We start from the raw sequence: 26,095 nt of genomic DNA on the forward strand, positions 1-26,095 counted from the left end.
TTTCCCTCTACATGGGGACATCTATCCAGAGGAGAGGAGATTCCTCGCTAGATGAATAGTGCCTAATATCTTCTTTGTATATAATGAGAAAACACAATTTCTCAACATTACAAACTTTTGAGTGAATTTATTTATTTATTTATTTATTTATTTGTTTGTTTGATTTATTTATTTATTTTAGTGCCTGATAGTATAAGCATTCCTGCCTTCTGGAAATTATGTTGACTGATAATTCTAAAAAGGTTTACTTCCATGACTTATACTGTGGTGCTGAACAAGTCAATTTGTCATTTTTAATTTCTTTTTTTTTAAAGATTTTATTTATTTATTTGACAGAGATAGAGACAGCCAGCGAGAGAGGGAACACAAGCAGGGGGAGTGGGAGAAGAAGAAGCAGGCTCATAGCGGAGGAGCCTGATGTGGGGCTCGATCCCATAACTCTGGGATCACGCCCTGAGCCGAAGGCAGACGCTTAACCGCTGTGCCACCCAGGCGCCCCTGTCATTTTTAATTTCTATTTACCCACTTCACCAAGTGTGGATGCTAACTTTCTTTATGTATCTCACCATGTACTAAGATTATTAAAATTAAGACCAGGTTTACCAAATCAGTTGCAGCATCATATATTCAGTTATTTCTTTTCTTTCTGATGATAATCCTTCTGCTTTTCTTCCTTCTTCTCCAGTTATATCATGAAGATAAAAATATGTGGCGATCAAGTTACTTATAATTCTAAAATTTAAATTGTAAAAACATTAAATTGGTGAGTCAATTCTGAGTTATTTGAGGAAAAATAATTATATGTGTCTAATTTTTAAAACTATAATTTAGCGAATGTGCTTAGAATATTTTAATTTTATATGAATTAGACAAGTGTTATTTAACTGTTTTGACTCTTGTCCATTGAATGCTAGAAATCATTCACAGAAATGTTTGAGTTTAATCATCCAAAAATGTTCAAGGATGGGTTTTTTTATTTCTCAACTTCAAAAGTTACATAAAAATGTGGGAGGCACTGGCATTCTTTCATGTTTTTATTATGATTTACTTGTGAAGTTGATGAAGTGTCTTCTTTCAACAAATTTACAAGTGAATTCTGAAACAAATAAAGCTAAAATGACTATTCATCGACCCCAGTCAGGTATGAATACTTCACAGAGGGAGATGGGAAAAGTATCAATTGAATCAAATGTGGTTCTAGCCTAGGGTATGTCTAAATATGGCTGAAAGAAAGAAAAAATACACAGCTAAATTATAAGCAGCAAACTGGGGGAGGAATGATCAGGAACAACAGATAGGAAATAATCATTCACAGCCATAATTCAAATGATTATCTTTCAGTATTTTTTGTGAGCCTGTTTATGCAAACTAGGAAGACTTTAGTACATTTGTATGTTTCCAAGGATCATTGTTTTAAAAGCCATGATAAAATAACACAAACAAAAATTTACACACATGTCTCATTTATTGACTAAAGCCTGAAAGATATGGAAGAGTTTTTATCACTATAACTAAAAGGTATGTCCCATTGAAATGAAAATCCTCCTAAGATAGGTAACAGTTCAAGAGCTGTCAGACATTTAGCTTTTGGAATAAATGACAGATCATGAAGCAGATTCTTTGAAAGGGAGAATGAGGATGAACACAAGGGTACTGAGGTCTAAAAGACTGGTAATTTAAAAGTTGTACAGTGCACACACAAAATCAAAAATAAAATCAAAAGAACCTTCTAAAATAAAATTACAGCTGCTTAAAAATCATGTCTAATGCATTTTAAAGTATATTTGTGTAACCTTATAACATGATAAGGATCAAATACATAAAACTGGAAGCATAAGTTTGAAAAAGGGATTCATAACTTTGATTTTTTTTTTTAAGATTTTATTTATTTATTCGACAGAGAGAGAGACAGCCAGCGAGAGAGGGAACACAAGCAGGGGGAGTGGGAGAGGAAGAAGCAGACTCATAGCAGAGGAGCCTGATGTGGGGCTCGATCCCATAACGCCGGGATCACGCCCTGAGCCAAAGGCAGACGCTTAACCGCTGTGCCACCCAGGCGCCCCATAACTTTGATTCTTTAAAGAGAAGAAAATGGTAATTTGATTTAGTGATGCATATTATTCTGTCAGATTAATCCCACAATAGCAATCCTAAATTTGTTCTTTCTTCATTTTACTCCCACCCACAGTTTATTGAAATGATGGGTAGTAGTTAATATTTGAACTTATTTATTAAAAAAGTGAGAAAATCTGCCATTTTTAGAAAGATTTATTCATTTATTTTAGAGAAAGAGAGAGAAAGAGAGAGAGAGCACGAGTTGGGGAAGGGGCAGAGGGAGAGAATATCCAAGCAGACTCCCACTGAGCATGGAGCCTGACATGGGGCTCGACATGGAGTTCGATCGTACGAGCCACGAGATCGGGACCTGATATGAAACCAAGAGATAGATTCTTAACTTTCAGAGCCACCCAGGTGCTCTGAAAATCTGCCAGTTTTAAAAGCTAACATATTTATTGGTGAATGACGAGATGCATTTCCCCATAAGGTCATGGGGTAAAAGGGATGTCTGCTCTCACCACTTCTGTTCAACACTGTACTGTACATTCTAGCCCAGGCAATTAGGGAAGAAATATAAATAAAAGACATCTACATTGGAAAGAAAGAATATGGTCTCTATTGGAGGAGGACATAATCTTCTATATGAAAAATCCTCAGTAATACACACACACACACACACACACACAACACAACAAAACAAGAAACCCTATTAGAGCTAATAATCAAGTTAAGCAAGGTGGCAAAGGAATATACAGAATTACAAGAGGAACATACAGAAATCACTTTATTTTTATACACTTGCAGTGAATAATCTGAAAATGAAGTTCAGAAAACAATTCCATTCACCATTAAATCAAAATGAACAAAGTACTTAGGAATAAATTGAACAAAAGTAACATCAAACTTAATACTTTGAAAACTACAAATCATTGTTGAAACAAATTCCAGAAATGGAAAAAACATCTCATGTTTTGGATCAGATTTAACATTGTTAAGATGGCAAAACACTCCATACTGACCTATAGATTCAGAAAAATCCTTATCAGGCTGCCAGCTGACTTCCTTGCAGAAACTGGTGAATTGATCTAAAATTCATATGGAGTTCAAAGGGACCAGAATAGCCAAAACAATCCTGAAGAACAGCAATCAAATAAGATGACACACATTTCCTGATTTCAAATTTAGTATAAAGCAACAGTAATCAAGATAGTGTGGTATCGGTATACGGGTAGATATTTGGATCAATAGAATATAATTGAGAGTCTGGAAATAATTCCATATATCCATGATTAATTGAGTTTTTGACAAGGGTGCCCAAACTAACCAGTGTGGAAAAATTAGATTTTTAAATAATTAGTACTAAGACAACTAGATAGCCACATGCAAAAGTATGATGTTAAACCCTTACCTCAGACAACATAAAAATCAGCACAAAGTGTATCCAAGACCTCATGTAAATGCTAAAAGAAGAAAATGTGAAAATAAATCTTCATGGCCTTTTATTTGACAAAGTATTCTTAGGTATAATACCAAAGTATAAAAAACACAAGAAAAATAGATAAATTTGGCTTCATCAAAATGAAAAATTCTTAAGCTTCAAAGTATACTGCCAGAAGGCAAAATAACAACCCACAGAATTAGAGAAAATATTTGCCAATCATATATCTGATATATGGTTTGTATCTAAAATACATAAAGAGTTCTTATAATAAAATGACAAATAACCCAGTTAAAATATGGGCAGATCATCTGAATACTCAAATTCATGAAAGGATGCTCAACATCATTAGTCACTAAAAATGCAGATCAAAACCAAAATGAGATGTTACTTCACATCTAGTTTGATGACTATGGGCCAAAAGTTCAAATAATAAATGTTGTCAAGGATGTAGAGAAATTGGAACCATTACACATTGCTGTTGGGAATGCAGAATGGCATCAATGCTTTGGAAAGTAGTTTGGCAGTTCCTCAAAGAATTAAATACAGAATTACCGTGTGACAAACAATTCCCTATCTAGAGAAACGAAAACCAATGTCCTCATGAAAATTATATATGAATGTTTATAGCAGCCTATTCATAATAGCCAAAAGGTAGAAAAACCCAAATGTCCACTGATGGATGAACGTGTAAAAAACTGTGGTATATCCATACAATGAAAGATTATTCAGTCCTAAAAAGGAATAAAATAATTATAAATGCTACATCTTGGATTAACTTTGAAGACATCATGCTAAATGAAAACCAGACCCAAAATTTCACATACTATGTATTCCTTCTCCTGAATGTTCAGAATAGGGAAATCCATAGGAACTAAAATAAACAGTAGTTACTTTAGGGCTGTGAGGAGAGAAGAGGAGGGTATGAGATTTCTTTCTGAACTGATAAATATACTCTAAAATTGCTTATGCTGATGGTTATACAGTCTGTGAAGATACTAGAAACTACTGAATCATGCACCCTAAATGATACAACAAATTATCTGCATGGTATGTGAATTATATCTCAATAAAGCTATTTAAAAGAGTAAATCACTCTCCATTTTCTCCAAGTCAAATAATTTTATTTCACTTCTTTATTGTTACCAGATGAAGTGATTAATTCCTCTGGTAGACCTTATCATCTGAGTCAATATAATGACATACTAATCTCTAGGGTTTTGTAACTGGTATGTAGGGATAAGTGCCTCTTAGTTTTGACATGTTTGGTTTTGTCTGCAGAAGTGGAGAATTTAGGGGCGCCTGGGTAGTGCAGTCATTAGGCGGCTGCCTTCGGCTCAGGGCGTGATCCTGGCGTTCCAGGATCGAGTCCCACATCGGGCTCCTCCGCTGGGCTTCCTCTCCCACTCCCCCTGCTTGTGTTCCCTCTCTTGCTGGCTGTCTCTCTGTGTCAAAATAAATAAATAAAATCTTTAAAAAAAAAAAAAGAAGTGGAGAATTTAGCTATTATTATTTTTTATACTTTATTATTCTGGAATAAATTTAAACATATATGATAAAAGCATTGGTATCTCCACATTTGTAAAATGACTTCTTTACCTATTTTTCCCGCCAGCTATCAACCCCAACTTCTACATAGATACTCAACTCCTGTTCAACTCTTCAGCAGTCCTAATTTGACTAAAGACCCAACATGCCATCAGTTTTCTTCTTGCCAAATTCGCTAATTATTTCCACATTGACAAAATCCAGTATATTTAAAAGTCTTTGTCTCATGAAACTTTCTAGCAACACTTGACTTTGTCCCTTCTCTCTTTTTCAAGCACTCTTGTCTCTGTTTCAAGGAATGGAAACACACTTGCTTTTTATCCCTAGGGCTTTTCAGTCTCCCTTACAAGCAGCTCTTCTTTTTCTGATGGCTAGATATTAAAGTTCAATGATGCTCTGTACTGGCCCCAGTTTCCTCATTGTATTTACTCTCTCCTTACTGATCTCATCTACCAAGACCTATTAATTCTGTACCCAAAATGTAGTGCCAAACGGGTCTCAAATGCATGCACTTCTCTTAATCTCAACTATATCCACTCTCATTACTTAACTGGAATCCTAGAATAACTTCATAATTGGACCTCACACACTCCCTCTTGCTCTTGTGCAATACAGTCAGCAGAGTGAGCAATAGTGAGCTCTGAGAGTTAAGGCAGATCACTATATTCCCCATCTAAAATACTTAAAAGACTTTTATTGCACTAAAAATAATTGCTGAGAAAACACCAACACCTGTATGCTGATCCCTGCCTCTCTCTCACCTCCTCTTTTGCTCTTCCTTCTGTGTTGTGTTTCTGCCATGACGCCACAATGAACATACAGAAGCAGAAACACAAAAAACTCTTTTGTTCCTCAGTACACACATAAAATAGCACATTACATTAAAGTGATAAGCATATTACCATATTAAATATTAACTTACAAAACAGTTCCTATGTAATAGGTAACCAAATAATACATACATGCACACATACCTACGTAGTGATTGTCTCCCACCTCCACTAAAAAACACACTTACATATACTTGGCATTCCAAACTAATTTTTCAGGCCTGTCAAAGGCAAAATAAATTGCCAGTTATCACTGCTTTATCAAACCCAAGTGACATGGCAAGATTAGAACAGAAAAACAGTGTGACTAAAAGCAGCCATTGAAAATTGAATATGCTGACATTAAAACAATTACTATGTAAATTGGTGCCTGGAAATGACTTATATAGATATGCTCTATAGTATGCTTGTCACTAGCCAGATGCCAAGTTGACATTTTATTCTGCTGCTTTTGAGAATGGGGCTGAAAGAACTTGAGCTGAACCAAAATGGTTTCACAAGAAATCATACGACAAAAAAGTTAAAAGAATATAAAGAAAGTTCCTCTCCTATTTGAGCATGAGTGGTTCTCTTGATATATTTAAATATATATATATATATGTGTGTGTATATATATATATTAGGAGACCATATATAGATATATATATATATTAGGAGACCATATATAGACCAAGATTGTGTATATATATATATATAGACCAAGATTGTGTGTATATATATATATATATAGTGTATATATATATATATATATATATATTGTGTATATATACATATATATATATATTCCCTTCCTCCCCCCGTAGTAATGAAGTCAAACAAATTGTAGTATTTTGAATTGGTTTCCCTCCCACATACATCGTAATGAACTGACTGGATCTGAATTTTTTGCTGTTTTGCTGTTTTGCTGTTACTGTCTGTTTTTATTACCATTCCAGGGAATTACCATGATTATTAAAGAATGGCACAAAATCATGGAGAATGCAGGCCCCAGAGGAAACTCAAAATATAACTCTCTGCCAGTTTATTGTAGTCATTACTATGCAATAACATTTTAACACATTTAACATTAAATGAAAAATGTTCCAAGTTTCCTAGTTTCACCTGGGGTGTATATATTCTCATTTTAATCTGAAATATGTTTATATAATTAAAGAATCATTAAAAGCATACGACCATGCCATTCCTCAGCGTATTTCATCAGCAAAGATGTGGTAATATTGTTACAGATGCTACTGTTACTTGAACAAATCTATCAACAAATATTAAGAATATATACAAGTCAAATCATATGTTTCTTTCCATTCTCAATATTACTCTAAATGGAAGAAGACAAAAAACTCACTTCACTTTGAGTCCTCTCAAAATAGTCATTTTAAATACTAAGTTTAAATTTCACTTTTGAAAGAATGGCTTTAAATAAATATATATTTTAGAGACTTTTAACAGTTCTCTCTCAGTAATTGATTAAAGAGGACCAAAAAATTTAATTGGGATATAGGAGATTTAAACAAAATTATCAATAAATAGGCTTAATTTATGTTTATTTACATTTATTGAACACTACATTCAGTAATCATCTAATAAACTTTTTTTCAATTTCTCAGGAAATATTTACCCCAATAGACCATATGTTAGTACGTAAACAAACTCTCAATAAACTTCAGTGAAGTGAGTTAATACTGAGTTTGACATATGATCAACTTGAATTAAATTAGAAATCAACAAAAAATAATATATGTAGAAAAGATGTAAATATTTAGAAACTAAATAATACTTTTATGGATAACCCACAGGTCAAATATTAAACTAGAAAAATTTTAAAAAATATTTCAAATGGAATTATTTAGAAAATACATCCCAAGACTTGTTTAAATGCTATACATATAAAACAGTCTTTATAGGAAAATGTAAAGCTTTAAATGTTTAAAATAAGCAAGAAAAAATTTCATATGAAGTATCTAGGTAAAATAAGTATAAAAAGGAAATAACAAATCAATGACTGCCAAAAAGAGAAAAAAACATGAATTCAAAATTTAGTACTTTGAATGGATCAATAAAATTTCTAAATCCCCAGCAAGTATTTCTAAGGAAAAACAAAAGAGAGAAACCACCATTTACCATTATCAGTTATAAAAGACTGGAAATAATTAAATTTCCATTAGACATTTAAATATTAATGAAGGAACATGATAAATATCATCATGCCAAATACTTGATATTTAGTCAAAATGTAAAATTTTCTCGAAAATCCAACTGACACTGCCACAAAATGAAGCAGAAAAATCTGGATATCCCTAGAGCTGTAAAATATTTTACATTTGTAATGAAAGCCCGCTAACAGTAATCTGGTTTCTGGTAAGTGGGAATAAGCATATGTGATTCTCATCCCATTGAACTTGACTCTAAAACCTAGACAGATGTGTGGCTCCGCTGACTGACAATGCTAAAGAAAAACAATAGCAAGAGGTGGAGGAAAGGACATAAGAACTCAAAATAGCGCTGAAACAATACTGAGTTCTTGTGTTCCTGAAAACGTGTGCGAGAGTTGAAAGCAAAAATATATTTTCTGATGTGGTTTACAATATACATAGATACGTAAAATGACTGCAGTGTAGAAAAGGGAGTATAAAGGGCCCTACGTAATAAGAAGTAATAAATAATAGTAATAAGTAATAAAATTTCTGTATTAAGGGGCGCCTGGGTGGCACAGCAGTTAAGCGCCTGCCTTCGGCTCAGGGCGTGATCCCAGAGTTATGGGATCGAGCCCCACATCAGGCTCCTCTGCTATGAGCCTGCTTCTTCCTCTCCCACTCCCCCTGCTTGTGTTCCCTCTCTCGCTGGCTGTCTCTATCTCTGTCAAATAAATAAATAAAATCTTTAAAAAAAAAAAAATTTCTGTATTAATAGTAAAACGGTAAAATATTAAAAGTATTACAAGTACACTGGAAAAATATGTTTTTTGTAATCCCTAAAGTAAATACTAAAATATATGCAAAGATAGCATCAAAATCACAATGGATTCATTGAAATGGAATACTAAAAGTTGTATAAGCAACCCAAAGAATGCAGAAAAGGTGAAGCATTAAGGAAAAATAAATAAATAAATAAATAAACAAACAAACAGAAAACACTTCACCCAACAGCAGCAAAGCACATATCTTCTCATGTATGCATAAAACATTCATCATTATAGACTGTATCCTGGGTCATAAAACAAATACCACAAATTTTAAATACTGAAATCTTACAAAATATAGTCTCCAACCATAATGTAATTTGATTAAAAATTAATAACAGAAAAATAAGGCAATCACCAAAGTGTGTAAATTAAAAACATATTTTTAAGCAACCAGTGTGTCCAAAGGAAGTTTCAAGGGAAATTTGAAAATATTTTGAAGTGGACACAAATAAAATAAATATTAAAAATTTTTTGAATGTCTAAAATAATTCTTAGAATGAAATCATTCTACTCTTCTATCATTTGGTGCTTGTGAAAAGAAAAAAAAAAGTCCTCAGATCAATAATTTATGATTTTACCTTAAGAAACCAGAAAAAGAGGAGCAAAACAAATCTAAAGAGTAAATTTCTCGCTGTAATTGTGGAATTATCTATATTTCCTTGAAGTTCTATTAACTTCTGTTTCATATATTTGGATACACTGTTATTAGGTGCATATATTTTGTGTTGTTATGTCCTCTGGGAGAATTGATCTCTATCATGTATGACTTTTATATCCTGGTAACGTTTTTTTTTTCTTTGAAATCTATTTTGTTGACTAACTATAAAGCCATTTTAGCTTTACTTTTGTTAGTGTTAGTATGATCTATCTCCTGTACGTTTTCTTTTAAACTTAGTGCGTCTTTATACTAAAAATGAGTTTGTTGGAGGCAGCAGGCAGCACTCTGAAAATCCATCCCTTTTATGTGTATGTTTAGACCATTTACATTCAATGTGATTATCGATATGGTTGGCTCAACTATACTGTTTTACCATTGCTTTTCTATTTTTACTATTTAATCTTATTCTCCCTCTGTTTGTACTTTCTTTCAGTTTAACTGCATATTTAATTATTCAATTTAATTTTGGGGGGCATAGTAGATATAACTCCTTACTGTGTTATCTTAGGTGCTGCTTAGGGTTGATGGAAAAAATATTATTATGGTCTACCTTTAAGTAATATTATATGTCTTGACTTATAGTATAAGAACCTTAGAAAAGCATGAATCCATTTCTCTCCTTCGGGCCTTTATACTACTGCTGCTATACATTTTGCTTCAATTTCTGTTATAAATCTCAAAATGCATTGCTATCATTTTTGCCATACATGAGTCAATCATCGTTTTAGATTTTGAAAATAAAATACTCATTTCGTTGTTTACTCACATAATTACTTTTTCTGTTACTTTTATATTTTTTTGCCTAGATAGTAATTTCCATTTGTATAATTTTTCTAAAGGATTTCGTACAACATTACTTTTTGTGCAGGTTTTCTGATGAAGGAGTTCATTCAATATTTGTATATCTGAAAATGTTTTCATTTTGCCTTGTTTTTGAAGTACATTTCATTGACTAAAGAAAACTTTTTCTCTTTAATTTTTTTTTCCTGTGCTTAAAAGATGTTGCCCCACTTCCTCACTATCTTGCATTATTTTTAACAAGAAGTCTGCTATCATTCTGGTCTATGTTCCTCCAGACTTCTATATCTTTTTTTCTGGCTGCTTTTAATGTTGTCTCTTTATCACTGATTTTAACAATTTAATTATGCCTACTTATTTTATTCCTCTAATAGTGTAATATTAGTGATCCAAATAGTCCAGGGTCCAGTGGTCCAAGCCCTTTGAGAGCCTGTATTCAAATGATAATTTATCATAATGTTTTTGTTATAGACATTTATTCATATATATTATTAAACAGTTTACTTCCAAAAAGATTTATGGAGAATAGATTATACATTTCACAAAAATGTTTGAGGTAATAAACAAATTGCCTATCCCATTTAAAAAAATACAGTATTTGCATAATTTTAGTTGATTGCATTAATATAGAGATATTTTAAAAGCCAAAAATAGAATGACGATCACATTTCTACAGAATTATGTAAGCAGAAGTGAAGAATATTGGGTTCTAATTCTTTGTTTTGTGTTATCTAACTGTATGAGTTATAAATACTTTTCCAAAGATTGTAAACTTTCTAGGTCAGGATTAATGCCACATCATTGTTCCATGTCTTCACCCAGGACACTGTTTTCCCAATTTGACTGTAAGATAATATATGTGTAACTTTCCAAATCTCTAAGGGTCTCAATTCCCAATTAGATAAGGAATAAAACTTGATGATTTCTGCAATGTGGTTGCAGCTCTAAAATGTAGTTGCAGCTATGTTTCCATAGATGTGGGACCTTAAATATTGTAACTTTTTTTGACTATGAAGAAATTAAAGAGACTTAGTTAAATCTAATCTAAATCTAGTCTTATCAGGTAGTTTCTATTTTTCCTTTTTTCTTTTTTTTAAAAAGAAGATAGAAGACTAAAATAGCTGTGTTCATTAGTGTTATTTGACAAATATTTCTGGTTATATTCCTTCTGGACCATATAGGATTGCACTTCCTAGGCACTTGTGCTGTGTGACTGATTCTGACCAATGAGTTGTAAGCAGACAGCAATATGTCATTTTAGAGACAGACCATTTATTTACCAGCCTGAGACCCATCAGTGTTCTCATTTACCTCTGGCAGAGTGATTAACAATGGTAAAAAAGTTGGCTGTTTGCACTGATTGCAGTGAGCAGAGACTTTCCTGCCAAACAGTGGCAAACAAATAAGCCAGCAAGAAAGAATATTCGTTATTTTGAGCCATTGGCATTTGGGGTTGTTTATGACCACAACATAACATTCTGACTGATATATTTAATATAAGCAGATGGAAAAACAAACAATAAAACAACAAAAAAAAATAAAGCCATACATTAGATAAACTAATAGAAATATTAATTTTAAAATATGCAAAAACATTCACTCAAACATTTTATTCAAATCTTGCAATCCAAGAGTTTGAATTTTAAAAATGAGTCTTTTGATAGTGTATCCAAAACTAAATATTTAGCCTTAGGCAGTAGGAGGGAATGCCATGTGAAAAATGTTGGGGTTCTGGAGCAAGCAGCCAAGAAAGAATTCTTGAAGCATCTTTGGTTCAAAAAGGTGGTTCTATTAAAGCGCCGGGACAGGACCCATGGGCAGAAAGAGCTACACTGGCACCCGGAGTGGCTGATCATGTACTTTCAAGTAGGGAGGGGGTTAGGGATAGCGTAAATCTCTAGGGACTTTGGAAGCAAGGTGTCCAGGACTTTGAGGGGCTAGCTGTTGTTAGGAAAAGGTCATTTACTACTGTCTAGTAAAACCTTAGTCATGAGACTCTTCAGATGTATACCAGGAGGCCATATGCTTGGAGGATGATTGCCAACATATATCTTGGGGGAGAGGGGTAGAGATAAAGGAAGTTTCCAAAGGAATTTTTATATGTTAAAGGAGACTTACAAGATCCTGGAGGTTGGACTAATGTTAAGCTAAGGTTGACTTTTGCCCTTAGCAAAGTATTAACATCGCAACAGTTGAGTTCCTAGAGGAGGGTCATGCTGCCGGTCTCAAGGACTTGTCAATGGGCTGTAAGTTGTAAGGAAATTTATCTTTTTTTTCTTTTGCTTTTGTTCTCCACATCGGAATGTTTAGGTGATGGTGAGGAGAATGTGAAAGTCTTAAAAACCTCAAATGCAAGTTTAGCTAAATGCCCATAGTAAAAATGTTGACACGTGTTGCATGAATAATAAAATAACTCTTGAAATAAAATAACTCTTTAAAAAAACCATATATATATATATATCACAATAAGTCTGGTACTTATTTTATATATCTGAATTAAAATTTATTGTTTGGTCTATTGCTATTGTTGAAATAACTCTTTTGTGAAACCAATGAAATTATAAGACAAATTAATGTCAGTAGGAAAGGAATGACATTATATTTAAAATAAACAATGCCGTAAACTAAAAATAATTTTTAAATCTCTCAGTTTAACAAATACCAATAAGGAATATCAGAAAATGTTTGTGTATTTTGTTCTGAGAAAACACAGAGTATGACAAATTTTCCATTTCTTTTCATTAATAGACTGGTTTAGCAAAATATTTATAGATTATTTTTTTGTTAGCTTTTTAAAATACCTTCATGATTTGTCATTTCTCTCAAGTAAGTTTTTAAAGAATTTAAACAATTTTTTTGTCTCTGGTGCATTTAAAATTTGAAGAGTGTTTTTGCCATCCATTTAGGTAAATTGTTACTTAACAAAAAGATGTTATGTAACATCTCTTACTTAATGGCTCATCTCTAAGCCATTCTTAAACTCGAAATTAATTTTATGCAAATGCTTATTTTAAAATAACACAGCAATATGAAATGCAATAACTACAGGCATTTTCATTCATATTCCTATAAGCTTAATGCCACAAATGTTTTAATTGGTCCTTATTTACTCTAAGTTTGCTACCTATCTGTAACCATAATATATAAATTGTGTTTGACTTTATCTTGCTTATATCTTCAACACAGTTTCATATTACCATATTGTCTTCATATTTAACATGCTTCCATTCTCCACCTAACTTGAGATGAAGCCTAAAATACACAGGTTGCAGATTCTTAATAAAGCCCTGGATATGCTTCAGTATTTCTAGTAATGCGGAGAAGCAGTCATGTGGAGCCCAGCTCTTCGAATCCAGTGGCTGAGGTTGGGTGTGAATTCAATTTTCTCTGGAGCAGATTAAGTACTAGAATGACTAAATATTATTCAACCAGATTAAACCCTGTCACAAAGAGGCTGGTTTTCCTTAGAGTAAAAAATCAGATCAGCATCCTCATTACCTTTTGCCAAAACTATTATGATCTCCAATCTTTCTGTCTCATCTCTGCTGTCTCCATTGTCTGCCCTGCTGCTGGAGAAGTATGTAAACATGATCCTATCTTTCTCATCACTAACAACATGTGAACTATTTCATGTTGACTTCAGGCTAATGTCCAAATTCCTTAGAATCACTTTAAAGACCCTCCATGATCTCTTCTTAACAGACTCATCTATAAAGACTTCCCTAATTCTTCCAGACAAAGTTAGTCATACTTCCTTTGGGCTCTGATTCCCGTGTGCCGTCTATTATGTCACTTGTCTCGTTTGAGTCAAATCATTTTATATATCTGCCTACTGGTCTGTGAATCCTTAGGGGAAGAAACTGTAATTTATTCATCTTCATATCCTAAGCGTCTCTCACTTTCCCTCCTGCAGTCCCTGTCCCTCCTAATTTCCTCCCTCCTTCCATAGAGGACTTGACAGGTAAAATAATAGCAATTACAAAGCAATAACAGCAATAATGGGAATGGTAGGATTTATCAAACCCTTGCTATGGTCAGATATACTACTGTACTAAGTCCTTTGCAAAGATTACGTAAGATAAGGCTGTTTTTATACGTCCACTGTGTCATAGGCATGGAGAAGGCTCTGAGCAGAGCATCAGAAATTAAGAAGTTGAATGAAATAAAACATCTCTTAACTTAATGGCTTGTATGGCTTATATGAAAATATGGATTATATGAAAGATGGCTTGTATGAAAATATTTTTTAAAAATCTTATTCAAAAGATATTCAAAAATGTCTCCAAGTGTAGCAAATAGCAAGCTTCATACTGCAGTTACGAAGTTATTCATAACTTCATTCCTTAGAGAATTTTGACCATCCCTTTATATTGAAGAGACTGTTTTTGGCAAGTACAGTAGGATTTATATGCCTCTGTCTAAGAACAGGTTCCCTTAGAAACAGACAGAAATTTGACTGGAGTAATTTTGAGAAGGAATCACAGAAAGTACCTGGGAAGGCTAGAGGAGGAAGTAAGACAGGGAAGGAGAAAAAAAGCCAGTAAAAGATACACTGTCAAGATGCTTATCTCTGTGGGCAACTGAGGCTCAGTCTTGCTGGGAAACCCTGGTACACAATACAGAACACACCTCAGAGTTACCTCACCATAGGACTGCTTGTTCTCCAACTTCCCTCCTTCATTGGTTGATACACGCTCCGGAGGCATTAATTTCCACCAGAACTTCTAATCTGCTTTTGTTCAGAGGTGAGAGAAAGCACTTGGTTGGCGATCTGCAGGAATTTATGAAGACTTCCCTAAGGAACTCTTGGGGGTCCACTGGTGCCATCTGCTATAGCCTATCACTCACAAGCCTGTTCCTCCAGTAAAATGGATCTTTTCTTGAGCCAAGAACATATATGTGCACATAGATACAGAACTGCGTACATACACAGACAAATACATGTGCATACCATATATATAACCCTGTGTTCAACAGGATATTTACACTGCAACCTTAATGTGGTCAGAACTGAACTCCTCTTCACCCTCAAGCCTTGCACCCCTGAGGTGTGCCCTTCACACGCTGTGCTCTTCTGTAAGTCTGTATTTCGTAAGATCAATTGCCTATGTCCCAAACATGGGAGTCCTCCTTAAACTACTTCCAGGTCCTGTCAACTGTATTCCTAATTATATGTCGAATCTGTCTTTGCAGGCCACCTTCAGCTCTCACTTAAATTTCTGAGCACTTTCCAGATTTGAGATTAAAATTGTAGCTCTCTATTCTGTATCCCCTATTATATTGTAAACATCTTGAAGTCAGTGATTAGGTTTTGCTCATTGTTTTATCTCCATTTTGGATTCTGGCTTATATCTAACTTCAGTAGATCATTGTAACTTAAGTGAATGGATGAGTAGAAGAGATCTTTTTACATCTTATGTGTGGTAAAAGTTTGAGCTCACAGAGATAGGAATTATTGAAAACATTTTTATGAAGGAAAGCCTTATTTGCATAGGATCAGTCTGGTGTCTTTTTGCGTCTGCCTATTTTCTGAATAAATTAGTAGAGAGCTGTTAAACATCACTATTGATTGCTTATGGGGTATTGCTCTGAATGCAATTCTTATTTAATTAATAAGCAAGTGATATGTACAATGTCTCATCTTAATGTCTGAGAAATAATTTGCCTTTTTGGGAATATCGGTTGTATTCCCAGTTGCGTTGTTAGGTATGATGATTTGCACAAGTAGGTGCAATTATCCTGAATATTGATATAGTGAAGCACAATTATCTGGGCCTTTGGCTTTCTTGAGAAGAATGGATGGCTCTCCATAATTATAATGAGGTGTGTTGAGTTACTAGCACTGTTTTCCAGACTTGTGCATTATATGTGAGAGAATCCATCTCACAATACTTCCTTGGAAATCACTCACAGATCTGTTTCATGTGCTATTATATATTTTTTTAACCATTCTGTGTTATCCTAAAATGAATTTCAGATTTTCTCTAGCATTTAATGCCCATTTCATGTTATCACTTTGATGTTTTTTTCCAACTCTTCATCATATTTAAAAACATCAAAATCTACTTGTTTTATAGATATGGTTAGAAATAATAAAGTCTGAGATTAGATAATTGAAATAAATGGACAGAATAAAAAAGGAAATGTTTATATTTGTATATTCAAATTATTTATCTAAAATATATAATTTTATTTTCTAGGATAGTTAGTTTTGTGGGCTTTAATTACATGGTCATTTTTCCCAAGCTGTAAGGCAACTTTTGTTGCAGACCACAGCAATATTTAATATATCCTATTGAAATCATTGTAAAATAAAGTGTTGAAATGACTGACTGGAAAAAAATATTTCAAGTAACGTTTTGAATATTCTGGTGCATTTCTATACATCTTGGTAGAATCTATGCATTATTCAAATCATGCTATGGCTTGTTTCCTCATCTAGACTAAATAGTAGCCAGTATCCTGGCAAAAGCTAAAGAATTAGATGTTTCTGCATTTAAATTGAAAGTGTTTATTTCTAGATTTCCACTCTGTTTTTTGTTTTCAAGTTATCCATATCAGGAAAATCACTGAATTTGATAATTGATTGAAATTTTACTGCATTTTAGTTTTGAAGTAACTCAAAGATTTCACAAACTTAAGTGAATTCATCATCCTCAATAAAGCTTGGGCAACTTGCTGAACTACGAAGTAAATGAGATTCGAGACCAAGTTCCTGCCCTCGTGTGGCTTATAAGTTAATTAAATAAATTATAAATATGCAAAAATAACAATTACACATAGTAAATTGCTTTTAACGATGCCAAAAGTTAACGATGCCAAAAGTTAAAGCTTACATAACTTTTGGTATCTCAGATTTTTTTCATAATGAATAAAGCAACATGGACTTTCTTGTTATAATTTCCATTAGAAATGTGATAATGTCTGGGTTTGGATCTCAATGTAATCTTATTATGTGGTTGTATCAGTATATGCTGATTTAAGATTAATTCTTTATTTATTTCATTGTAAAACTGTGTTTTTTCCCATAAAGCTTAAATGTTGCCCAGCCATTGAAATACACTACAACCCAAACTAATTAACTCAGCATAATTATCACAGAAGTTGGATTTCTAGGACTTCCCAGGAAACCCATCTAAACCTTAACTGTGTGCTAAGTGGAAACAATTTTAACTCAAAATTTGTTCTTCTCACTATTAGGTAACATTAGGAAAAGTTTACATCTCTAAGAACATGTTTCAGGGCGCTTCCCTGATACAAAAAAGGATAAATAATTATTTCATTAAGAGCACATGTGAAAGGGATCATTAATGAATTCCATGAATGAACTGAGTAGTTATTATGACGTACAAGCTCTGGTTGGAAAAGTATTAGACAAAGTCTAGTTTTCACAGATACTTGATAACAGCGAGTCAATAGCAGTATAAGATATAGTATAGTTTTGCATTTGACATTGTTTTTTCTTCTTCTATCATCTCTAGTTGTAAGCACAAGATGTACCTGGAAAGGCTGCCAAACACCAGCATCATTATCCCATTTCACAACGAAGGTTGGACTTCACTCCTGCGTACCATCCACAGTATAATTAACCGAACCCCAGAGAGTCTGATAGCAGAAATCATTCTGGTAGATGACTTCAGTGATAGAGGTAAGATACAGTTAATAATATTTTATCTGATTCTCTTATTACCTACATAAACATTACAAGCTTAAAAATAGAAGATTGTTGTGATGTTTCTTTCTGATTCTATCTGAAAGGTAATTATGAAGTTTTGACTATGTTGTGATTTCATAAAATGTTGGCCAAATGCAAAAGAAACCGAATGAGAAGGTTTCAGTGTTGTTTGGGAAACTGCAAGAAATTTGCATTACATTTCTGTTGTAAATTAGACAGGTGTTGGCAAAATGCCTCAAATTCTACTTCCAGCTTCAGGACAAGCACTACAAAATATGTTATTGTAGGTACATATGAATGGGGAAATATTTCAGTAGATTTATAAAATCTGTTCCTGTTTCTGAAAGGCATCTGCTCTATTATTTACCAGTATGATACAGTCTGTAGGCTGTGCTTGCGTTACTTCATAAATACTGGAAATTGTAAGTAACACAAATATTTTTACTTAGCAATTCTAGCTATTTTATCATATCTGAACAATAACCACAAAAGACCAGTATGTATCAGAAAATTTGACGATTTGATATAAGTTTTAATATTTCTACCATTCTGAGAAACATGATATGGTTTATAAGACAGGGGAATAAAACTATAGAAAGTTTCCTGAGATTAGGGCTTCATTCATCGTCTTTGGGCTGAATGTGAGAATTGTTAATACTGTGGGGAAGGTAAAGTCTCTCTTTTTTGGCATATGTGAGTGGACAGGAGGCAACATTTTCCTCCTGGGAATACAGCGTTCTACCTTATATTTCATTGTATGAAGGAGTTCTGCTTAACTGTGCAGTGTATCTGTAAAAGGAAGAACGGCAGTAAACGAGTTTAATTGCATATTATCTTTATGCATCTTGAAATCAAACGGGTTAATTGAAGTTTTGGAAGTTTCACTTGCCACCAAAAGGTCAGCTGCTTCATAGTCTCCAAAGATACTGTAAAAGCACAACTGCTGGGTGTGTTAAGGGTTCTCTAACAGAGTTCCGGTCTTTAATGATACACTTCAAATACTGCTTCATGGTTCACCTAATATTAATATGTTTTGATGTTTACATGACAAAAATGAGGTTGTCTAGCATCATTCCATTCAAATAGTAAACTACCAACTTGGTGATTTAGGTCGATCTCAAAGCAATTTTTGCCTTGTGTTGCTTAGGTAGGTAGGCGCTCAATACTATCCAATAGTGCAAGCCAGGAACTAAAACCGATATTTATTACTTAACAACTTATTTAAATAACACCTTGATTTCTTTTTTATTCTAATCGAGGCTACTTATTTCAAAGTAGTCATTATACCTCAGACTAAAAATAAGCATTTAATGCGTTAAAGCTAAAACTTTAAACTTTGCTTTTAAATAAAAGAATGAAAATGGGCAATAAAGATCTGGGACTGCACATGACCCAAAAAAGAAAAAAAAAAAAAAGGTCTTTTGTGGTTGACTGGTACTAAGAGAATAAGATAGTGTATGTGTGGAGCATTTTCCACATAATTAACTTTGTCTTGGTAAACTGTTCATTACAGCAGAATTTTGACCTGGGGATAATATAGTAGGAAACCCTTGGTAGCAGAATATTGTGGTTTATAGAGCATTTTTTGCTGAATATTTCTCAGAAGGTTTTTCACTTGAACATCTTTAAAGAGGGAGAAAGTAGTGGCATCTACATTTGTCTTGACTTCAAATCACTGTCATCTCTTGTACAGTAGCAACTTTGATGGACTATCCTTCTGCATATAATGTTACCTAGGAAGTAAATGACAGAAGACTGTCAATGTGATTAGTGTAAGAGAAGTAGGACAACCGAAAAGGGGTTATTTAGGATAGTCATGGTGATTTTGACTTTTCTATTGGACATTTTTAAGGATAACAATGATTTTTAAAGTTTTGGTAAGTCTTTAATTTATTAAAGATTCTATTTCTATGAACTATCAAGTTGAATGTATTATTTTATGAACAGTAAATTTCCAAAAGGTTAAAATTTTTTGAATATTGCTTTTCATTATATTAACTTGTTGTTATGTATAAAAATAAACTTTGAAATAAGTGATAAAAATACTTCTGTAATCTTTTAGAATATATCATAATTGTAAAGTTGCATGGAATAGGAAAGATTGTTCTTCCAGATTTTTGTTTCAGATTTTAAAAATCTCATCTGACAAAATATTAGGGGTTAGGTGGACCTAAGAAACATCAGTCCTGCTTCCTGAATTATAGGAAATACAGAACATTAACATGACGCATACAAGTTAGAATTCCAACACCAACTATTAACTATATAACATCAGGTTAATGAATTCTGTGTCTCAGATTTTTTTAATCAAAATGGAGGTAAGTCCTTAGCTCTCTAAGTAACTCCTCATAGAGAGGTCAGGATGAAGAGCTGCCTTGGACGGTTGAGTGAATGGTGCACTGTGAAGAAAAGTAATTGCTCTCAACTATTGATCTCTACTCCTCAGATTTTCCCCTATTACTATAATATAAATAGTCTCCATACTTCTTTGTGGGGATCCTCTCAATTTAATCAAATCTATTCCACAAGAATCTCTATCATCTATCTATCTATCTATCTATCTATCTATCTATCTATCTACCTATTTATCATCTCCAGAAGCAACAGAAGTCAGAGGGCATGTGAAGACAAATTGTGGTAATTCATAGCATGTTAAAAAAATTAAGACTGCTTTAACACTTAAAAAATCAAATTTTACCAATAAGCAAGTAACTTACCATAGATATGGAAGAAAAATTACATTCTATAGGTTCATCAAAAGGAGAATAAAAAGAGCATGTTACCTCTATTACATGAGGGGCCTTACATGAGTGTTTATCAGAATTCCTTTCAAGTTTATTTTATCCATTATAAAAGAAGGAAGATACCTTAGGACATCTTTTGTTTATAGAGACTCTAAGAGAAGATTTTGTTGCTCTTTTTTATTCCGATATTATTTCTACACATGCTGTTAAAAATTATTATACTTTAAAGTATATTTATGTATTTTTTGGACAACCCAGAATTTGTAAGCCTGCAACATTTTTCACCAATTCTTTAAAAATCAATGTAAGTAGGTCAGACAAAACTTAAAGTATAGGAAGATAGGGTCTTGTTTTTTATTTTTTGTTTTTTGGCTTCCTTTAGGAAATTATTTCTGAAATGTTATACTTTATATTTATTTTCAGAAATATATTCCAATTTCAAGTCTGGTCAGTATGCATCTAAATACTTTTGCATTAGAGCTTTTCTGGATATTCCGCAATGTCCTTTGGTCAAAAGCAATAAAATTTTGACATGACTTAATCAAATATTACTGCCTTATATTTTATGTCCTCTAGGTCAACAGAATAGCTACTTATGCAAAGAAAAAAAAGAAATAAAAAAAGAAGAGCCAATATGTTAGCCGTTTTAATAGCACCATTTTAATATCACTTGGGAATCAGAGTTCCAAAAATTGTAAGCCCTCTAGTAATTGGCAAAATCTGTAGTAGTTGTTTTCATAGCAATAGAGAAAAAAAATACGTAAGTATTTTATAATTATAGAATAATTTTGAATATTACAAAGTGATTTTTTTAAAAAAAGTCTGCTTGAATAGGGTTGACCCAGTTATTAAAAAAAAATCAAAAAACAAAAAAACCTCAAACAGGTGCATGCCCTCTCCAGCAGTTCTGTTTAGATATTCTTCCTAAAGCAAGCTTGATAAATAGAATGCTGTTTTAGCCTCCAACAGAAGCCCTCTGTCTACAGAAACATGAAGGTACAGGCCTGCAGGTAAATTTTCAACAACAACACTATGTTTTTGCTACCTGAAGCTTACCAAAGTTAGTGAATGTGATTATTTTTTTTTCCAGTAAGCTCTCAGAAATACATTTAACAACTTAACTTGAGGCCTATAACAAGGCTTCATGATGACTTTAAAGCAGGACTAATCCTGGGCTTATCTCCAAATTCCAGGCAACCTTAACAGCATCCACATGGAAAATGTTGAAATGTGTGAAATAAGCTGGGGCTTAACCTCAGAGATAGGGCGTATTTGAACCTGACAATTCTCTAAACTTTGTGTGCTTAGATGAATGCAAGTTCACATTAGGATAGTCACTGAAGAGTTGCTGACACCCTTCCCTTAATGCAAGGATGAAGGTACAACATTTGCAACCAGATGCAAAACAGGTGCACACACACTCAAAACAGGTGCACCACACTCAAAACAGGTGCACACACACTCAAAACAGGTGCACACACACTCAAAACAGGTGCACCACACTCACTCTCTCTTGCCCCTGCTTTTCCAAACCCCTGGTCAGGAAGGGTAGGAGTTGAATATTTCAGTTTCAAAAAGATCTGTTATGCTCCATGTACAAGTTAGAGAGGAGAAACTATCCTCCCAACCTACCAAAGCCAGCAAGTTTGAAGAAATCCAGTGTACTTTCCTGTGGATAGCGTAAATCCTTGTTTCTTCGTGTGTGGTCCACGGACCAGAAACATCAGCACTACGTTGAAGCTTATTAGAAATGCAGAATCTCGGGCCCCATCCAGATTTATCAATCTTTATGTCATTATGATCCTTGTGTAATTTTATGCAAATCAAAGCTTCAGAAAAACTTTCATCTCTTTCAAAATTGGGGTTGAAGTAATATGAGTAGTAGGAATGTGTAAATAGCATTATTTTTAAAATTTCCTGTTTTTTGTGTATATTATTATAAACAAATTTTTCTATTTGTTTTTATTGTTTAGTGTGCAACTGATATTGGATTTATAAATCCCTAAGGAAGGGTTGGGATGGAAGTCCTATAGCATTATCTCTACATATTTTAGATAATTAATTTTACATTTATCATTACATTTCTTTGATAGATTTTGGCATTTTCACAAATTCGTAGACATTTGCTGTGCCTTCTGATGAATTCATTTTATAGCATTTTATGTCTAATTTCAGATTATTACCATTATTCCCTCTCTTGCCAATTTTTCTCCTTTTCCTAACATTTTATAGATCTATTTGGCTTTGGAATCATTCACTAATTCCCAAGCCAAGTTCAGGAAGTAGAAAAGAAATACATATCTATATATCTATAATATATGTAGAAATATTTATATAGAAAAATATGTATGATCAACCAATAGCAAAGCAATTTCTTTAAAGATCCACATTACCCTAAAAATCTCCAGTTCCTTACATGGTTGAAAGTATTTATGCATCTTTAAACTGGTGGGAATACTTTAAATCACTTCATAAATGGTCATGATGAGTCTTGAGTTTGGTTCTATTTTACTCGAGTAGTCTCCAAGTATACATTAAGGAAAGTTTCCCTAAAGACAAATCAGTTAGCACACGTTTTACAACTATTCGAAGTTGGAAGATATCGTCAGTGTGAAAAGGTCATAAAATAGAAAAAGAATGATAGTGCATTTCTATTTTATATGATAAAATACTAACACTAAAGTGCATATAAAGATTCTGAGATGACAGTCAACAAAAATGTTTTAGTGCAGGTGTTCCATCACATACTCCAGTAGACTAGGAGACATGCAATTTTTATGTCTCAGATTTATTGAGAGCGAGTCACTGTGATGAATCTTGGAATTGTTTAGATTTGATATTCATATTTTAAATTGTAAGGATAATTGTACTTTAAAAGAAAAATACAATATTAAATACTAAAAAGTAGCAGGAACTGAGAAAATGTTGTAAAATACAACTGCATATTTTTGTTTAGAAATTCAGCATCACCTGCTAACGAATTGAAAGAAAGCTGTTCTGATTTCTGCTGAGAAATTTAAATATCACGTTGCATTATGGTGAAATGTATAGTTTTAATATAATAGTTCCATTTTACCAATTAGTTTAGCATTTGTGGTTGAAAGGGAGTCAAAGCACAGAGTGGCAGTGTATCCTAGGGTCATAAATATGAATGTAAAACAGTAATGTGTTCTCAAGGTCGGAGGAAAATGAGCTTGTAACCTACAAGAGTAAATTTTGGAAGTTACAAAATACAAAATTAACTCATAAAAAATCTTTTTGTATTCATAAAATACGAGTGTTACCCATCAATGGCAGAATATGCTTTGATAGAAAATCTATCTCAGAAGGCAAAGCACTTTTGGGATTTCTATCTCTCTACTTTCAAATTAAAATCCCAACCTCACATGATGTACATGTCTATGAGAGTTATGTATTCTTGTTGCGCCTTACCTTTGCCTTAATGTTTGAAGTAGCATTTGGTTGTGTCCTTTTTCTTCTACATAGCAAATGTGAAAAATCTCCAGCTTTCAGGAATGTTACTGAGGGTACACACACATTTATAGTCCTCATGATTACTATTAGAATCCTTTATTTATTCTAGTAGAAGTCTATTTTAAGTAGGTGATTATTTTGCAGACTAAAATAAGGGACCTTGAGATACTTTAAAGACATATGTTATTCTTAATGATTTGTTGAATGAATTAGCCTTTATAACACTGGCCCTGGTAGGTTCAGAACACTGCAAAAGATTCCTATTGGGACTCTATTCTTCTGTCCTCTAAAGAAAGTAATGATACACCTAAATTTGATTAAATTAATTTCAGTTTCAGCAGGATTTATATTTAATTTACAAAGGTATGCTTGTGGAAACGTCCATTCAAATAGTTACTTTATGTAATTAGTTTTAACAAAAACTATTTAAAAATGTTCTACTGTAGAATGTGAGAAAATATTTTGAGAGAATGTAGTCATCAGAATGAAATACTTTTAGGCTAATTTTGAACACAAAAATAAGTATTTTGGAAAACATATAATAGAATGAAGAGGTGCGACCTAAGCTTCATTGTCTGGTTGCACTGTATGTTAGAGATCACAGGTAATATTAGAATACACTTCACAGCTGAAAATTTTGTTATTGCTTTCTTTTCCTTTGTCATTAAAAAACATTTTGTGTACTTAAATGAATGGGATAAACAAATTAAAACCATGGCTATACCATACCTTATCTTACCATACCAAACCATAGCTCTATTGTAAGATGTCTTTTAAAATGCCCTATAGAGTAGTCAGTTTGGGGGTTAGAAATATTTATATTTGCTCTATGAGTCTCTTTTAAGGTTTTTTTTAAATATTATTTTGAAGGGATGATAGGCTCAGCTACCTGTCATTTTTCTAACTACCATTTTGTTCTCTTGCAGTTTTGTTCTCTTCTTAAATGTTAGTTTGAAGCATATGAAATTGCCAGTTTTTTGTAGGACACTAAGTGGCTGAGTGACAATTTTTACATATTTCATCCTTAATACCTAAGCATCTTAAAACCTATCTATCTCTGGATTGAATGATTCCTTAGGGCTCATGTTTGAAATCAGTACTTTTAAAGGCAGAGGATGGCAACTCCCATCATCAGGTCGCGGATAAGCTGAGCTGCTTTTTCTGGAGGAAAACTCCACATGGTTGAATTAATATGGGTTTGGCACAGAAAGAGATGCTTCTTTTCAAAGCAAAACTGTTACAGCTCGCCGATGTCACAAAGGCATGACTTCCTCAAGAAAAATAAATTGTGCAATTCATTTTATGGCAGATTAAATCCCATTCATTTTCCTTGCAGACAGCTGTTTGGAGTAGGATATCACTTGTATGAAACCATTTTATGGATGTTGGGCTTCAGATCTCGGGCAGACATAACTTTCTCTGATGAAATAAAAGGTTATGTTTTATGATTATTCCTCTTGTCAGCAAGCTGGTGAGTTTTAATAATACAGTGTTCAGTAATTCAAGCAGCTCTTTTTGATGTCTAAATATCCCTCGGCTCTTAATTTTTAAAAAATCACTGCATTGACACAATGCAAAAAAGCACAAATATTTCCTCCTGTCAACCTTAAAAATAAAATAGCCAGTTACTTTGCTAGCAAAATGAGTTTATTTGGGAATAACAGGAGAATTACAATTCAGAACAAGCAAACTATGGTAAACCATATGCAAGTCTGAAGAGACAAAGGGAAGGTCAGCCGTTATTAGGTTTTAGGAGGAAACTGAGGTGGTTGTTTTAAACAAAAGTTCATTGGAGAAAAACAAGCGTTTAGGTCTGTGGTGGTTTCTCATTGCTTGCAAGTGGTAGTTATTGGGTTGTTGCTGGGGCATTTAGAGATATTCCTTCTTTTTCTTAAAAGCGGGAAATGAAATTG

General features: G+C 33.2%; 1 protein-coding gene across 1 annotated transcript in view; it reads left to right on the plus strand.

The window, feature by feature from the left end:
• GALNTL6 (polypeptide N-acetylgalactosaminyltransferase like 6) overlaps positions 1-26,095 on the plus strand; it is a 1,129,500-nt gene that overhangs the window by 490,202 nt on the left and 613,203 nt on the right. Inside the window, exon 4 of the mRNA XM_008705050.2 lies at positions 17,771-17,937. Coding sequence (XP_008703272.1) covers positions 17,771-17,937 — 167 coding nt within the window. The remainder of the gene's footprint in view (positions 1-17,770; positions 17,938-26,095) is intronic.

This window comes from Ursus maritimus, unplaced genomic scaffold (genome assembly GCF_017311325.1).
Source record: "Ursus maritimus isolate PB19 unplaced genomic scaffold, ASM1731132v1 scaffold_11, whole genome shotgun sequence".
Lineage (NCBI taxonomy): Eukaryota > Metazoa > Chordata > Mammalia > Carnivora > Ursidae > Ursus > Ursus maritimus.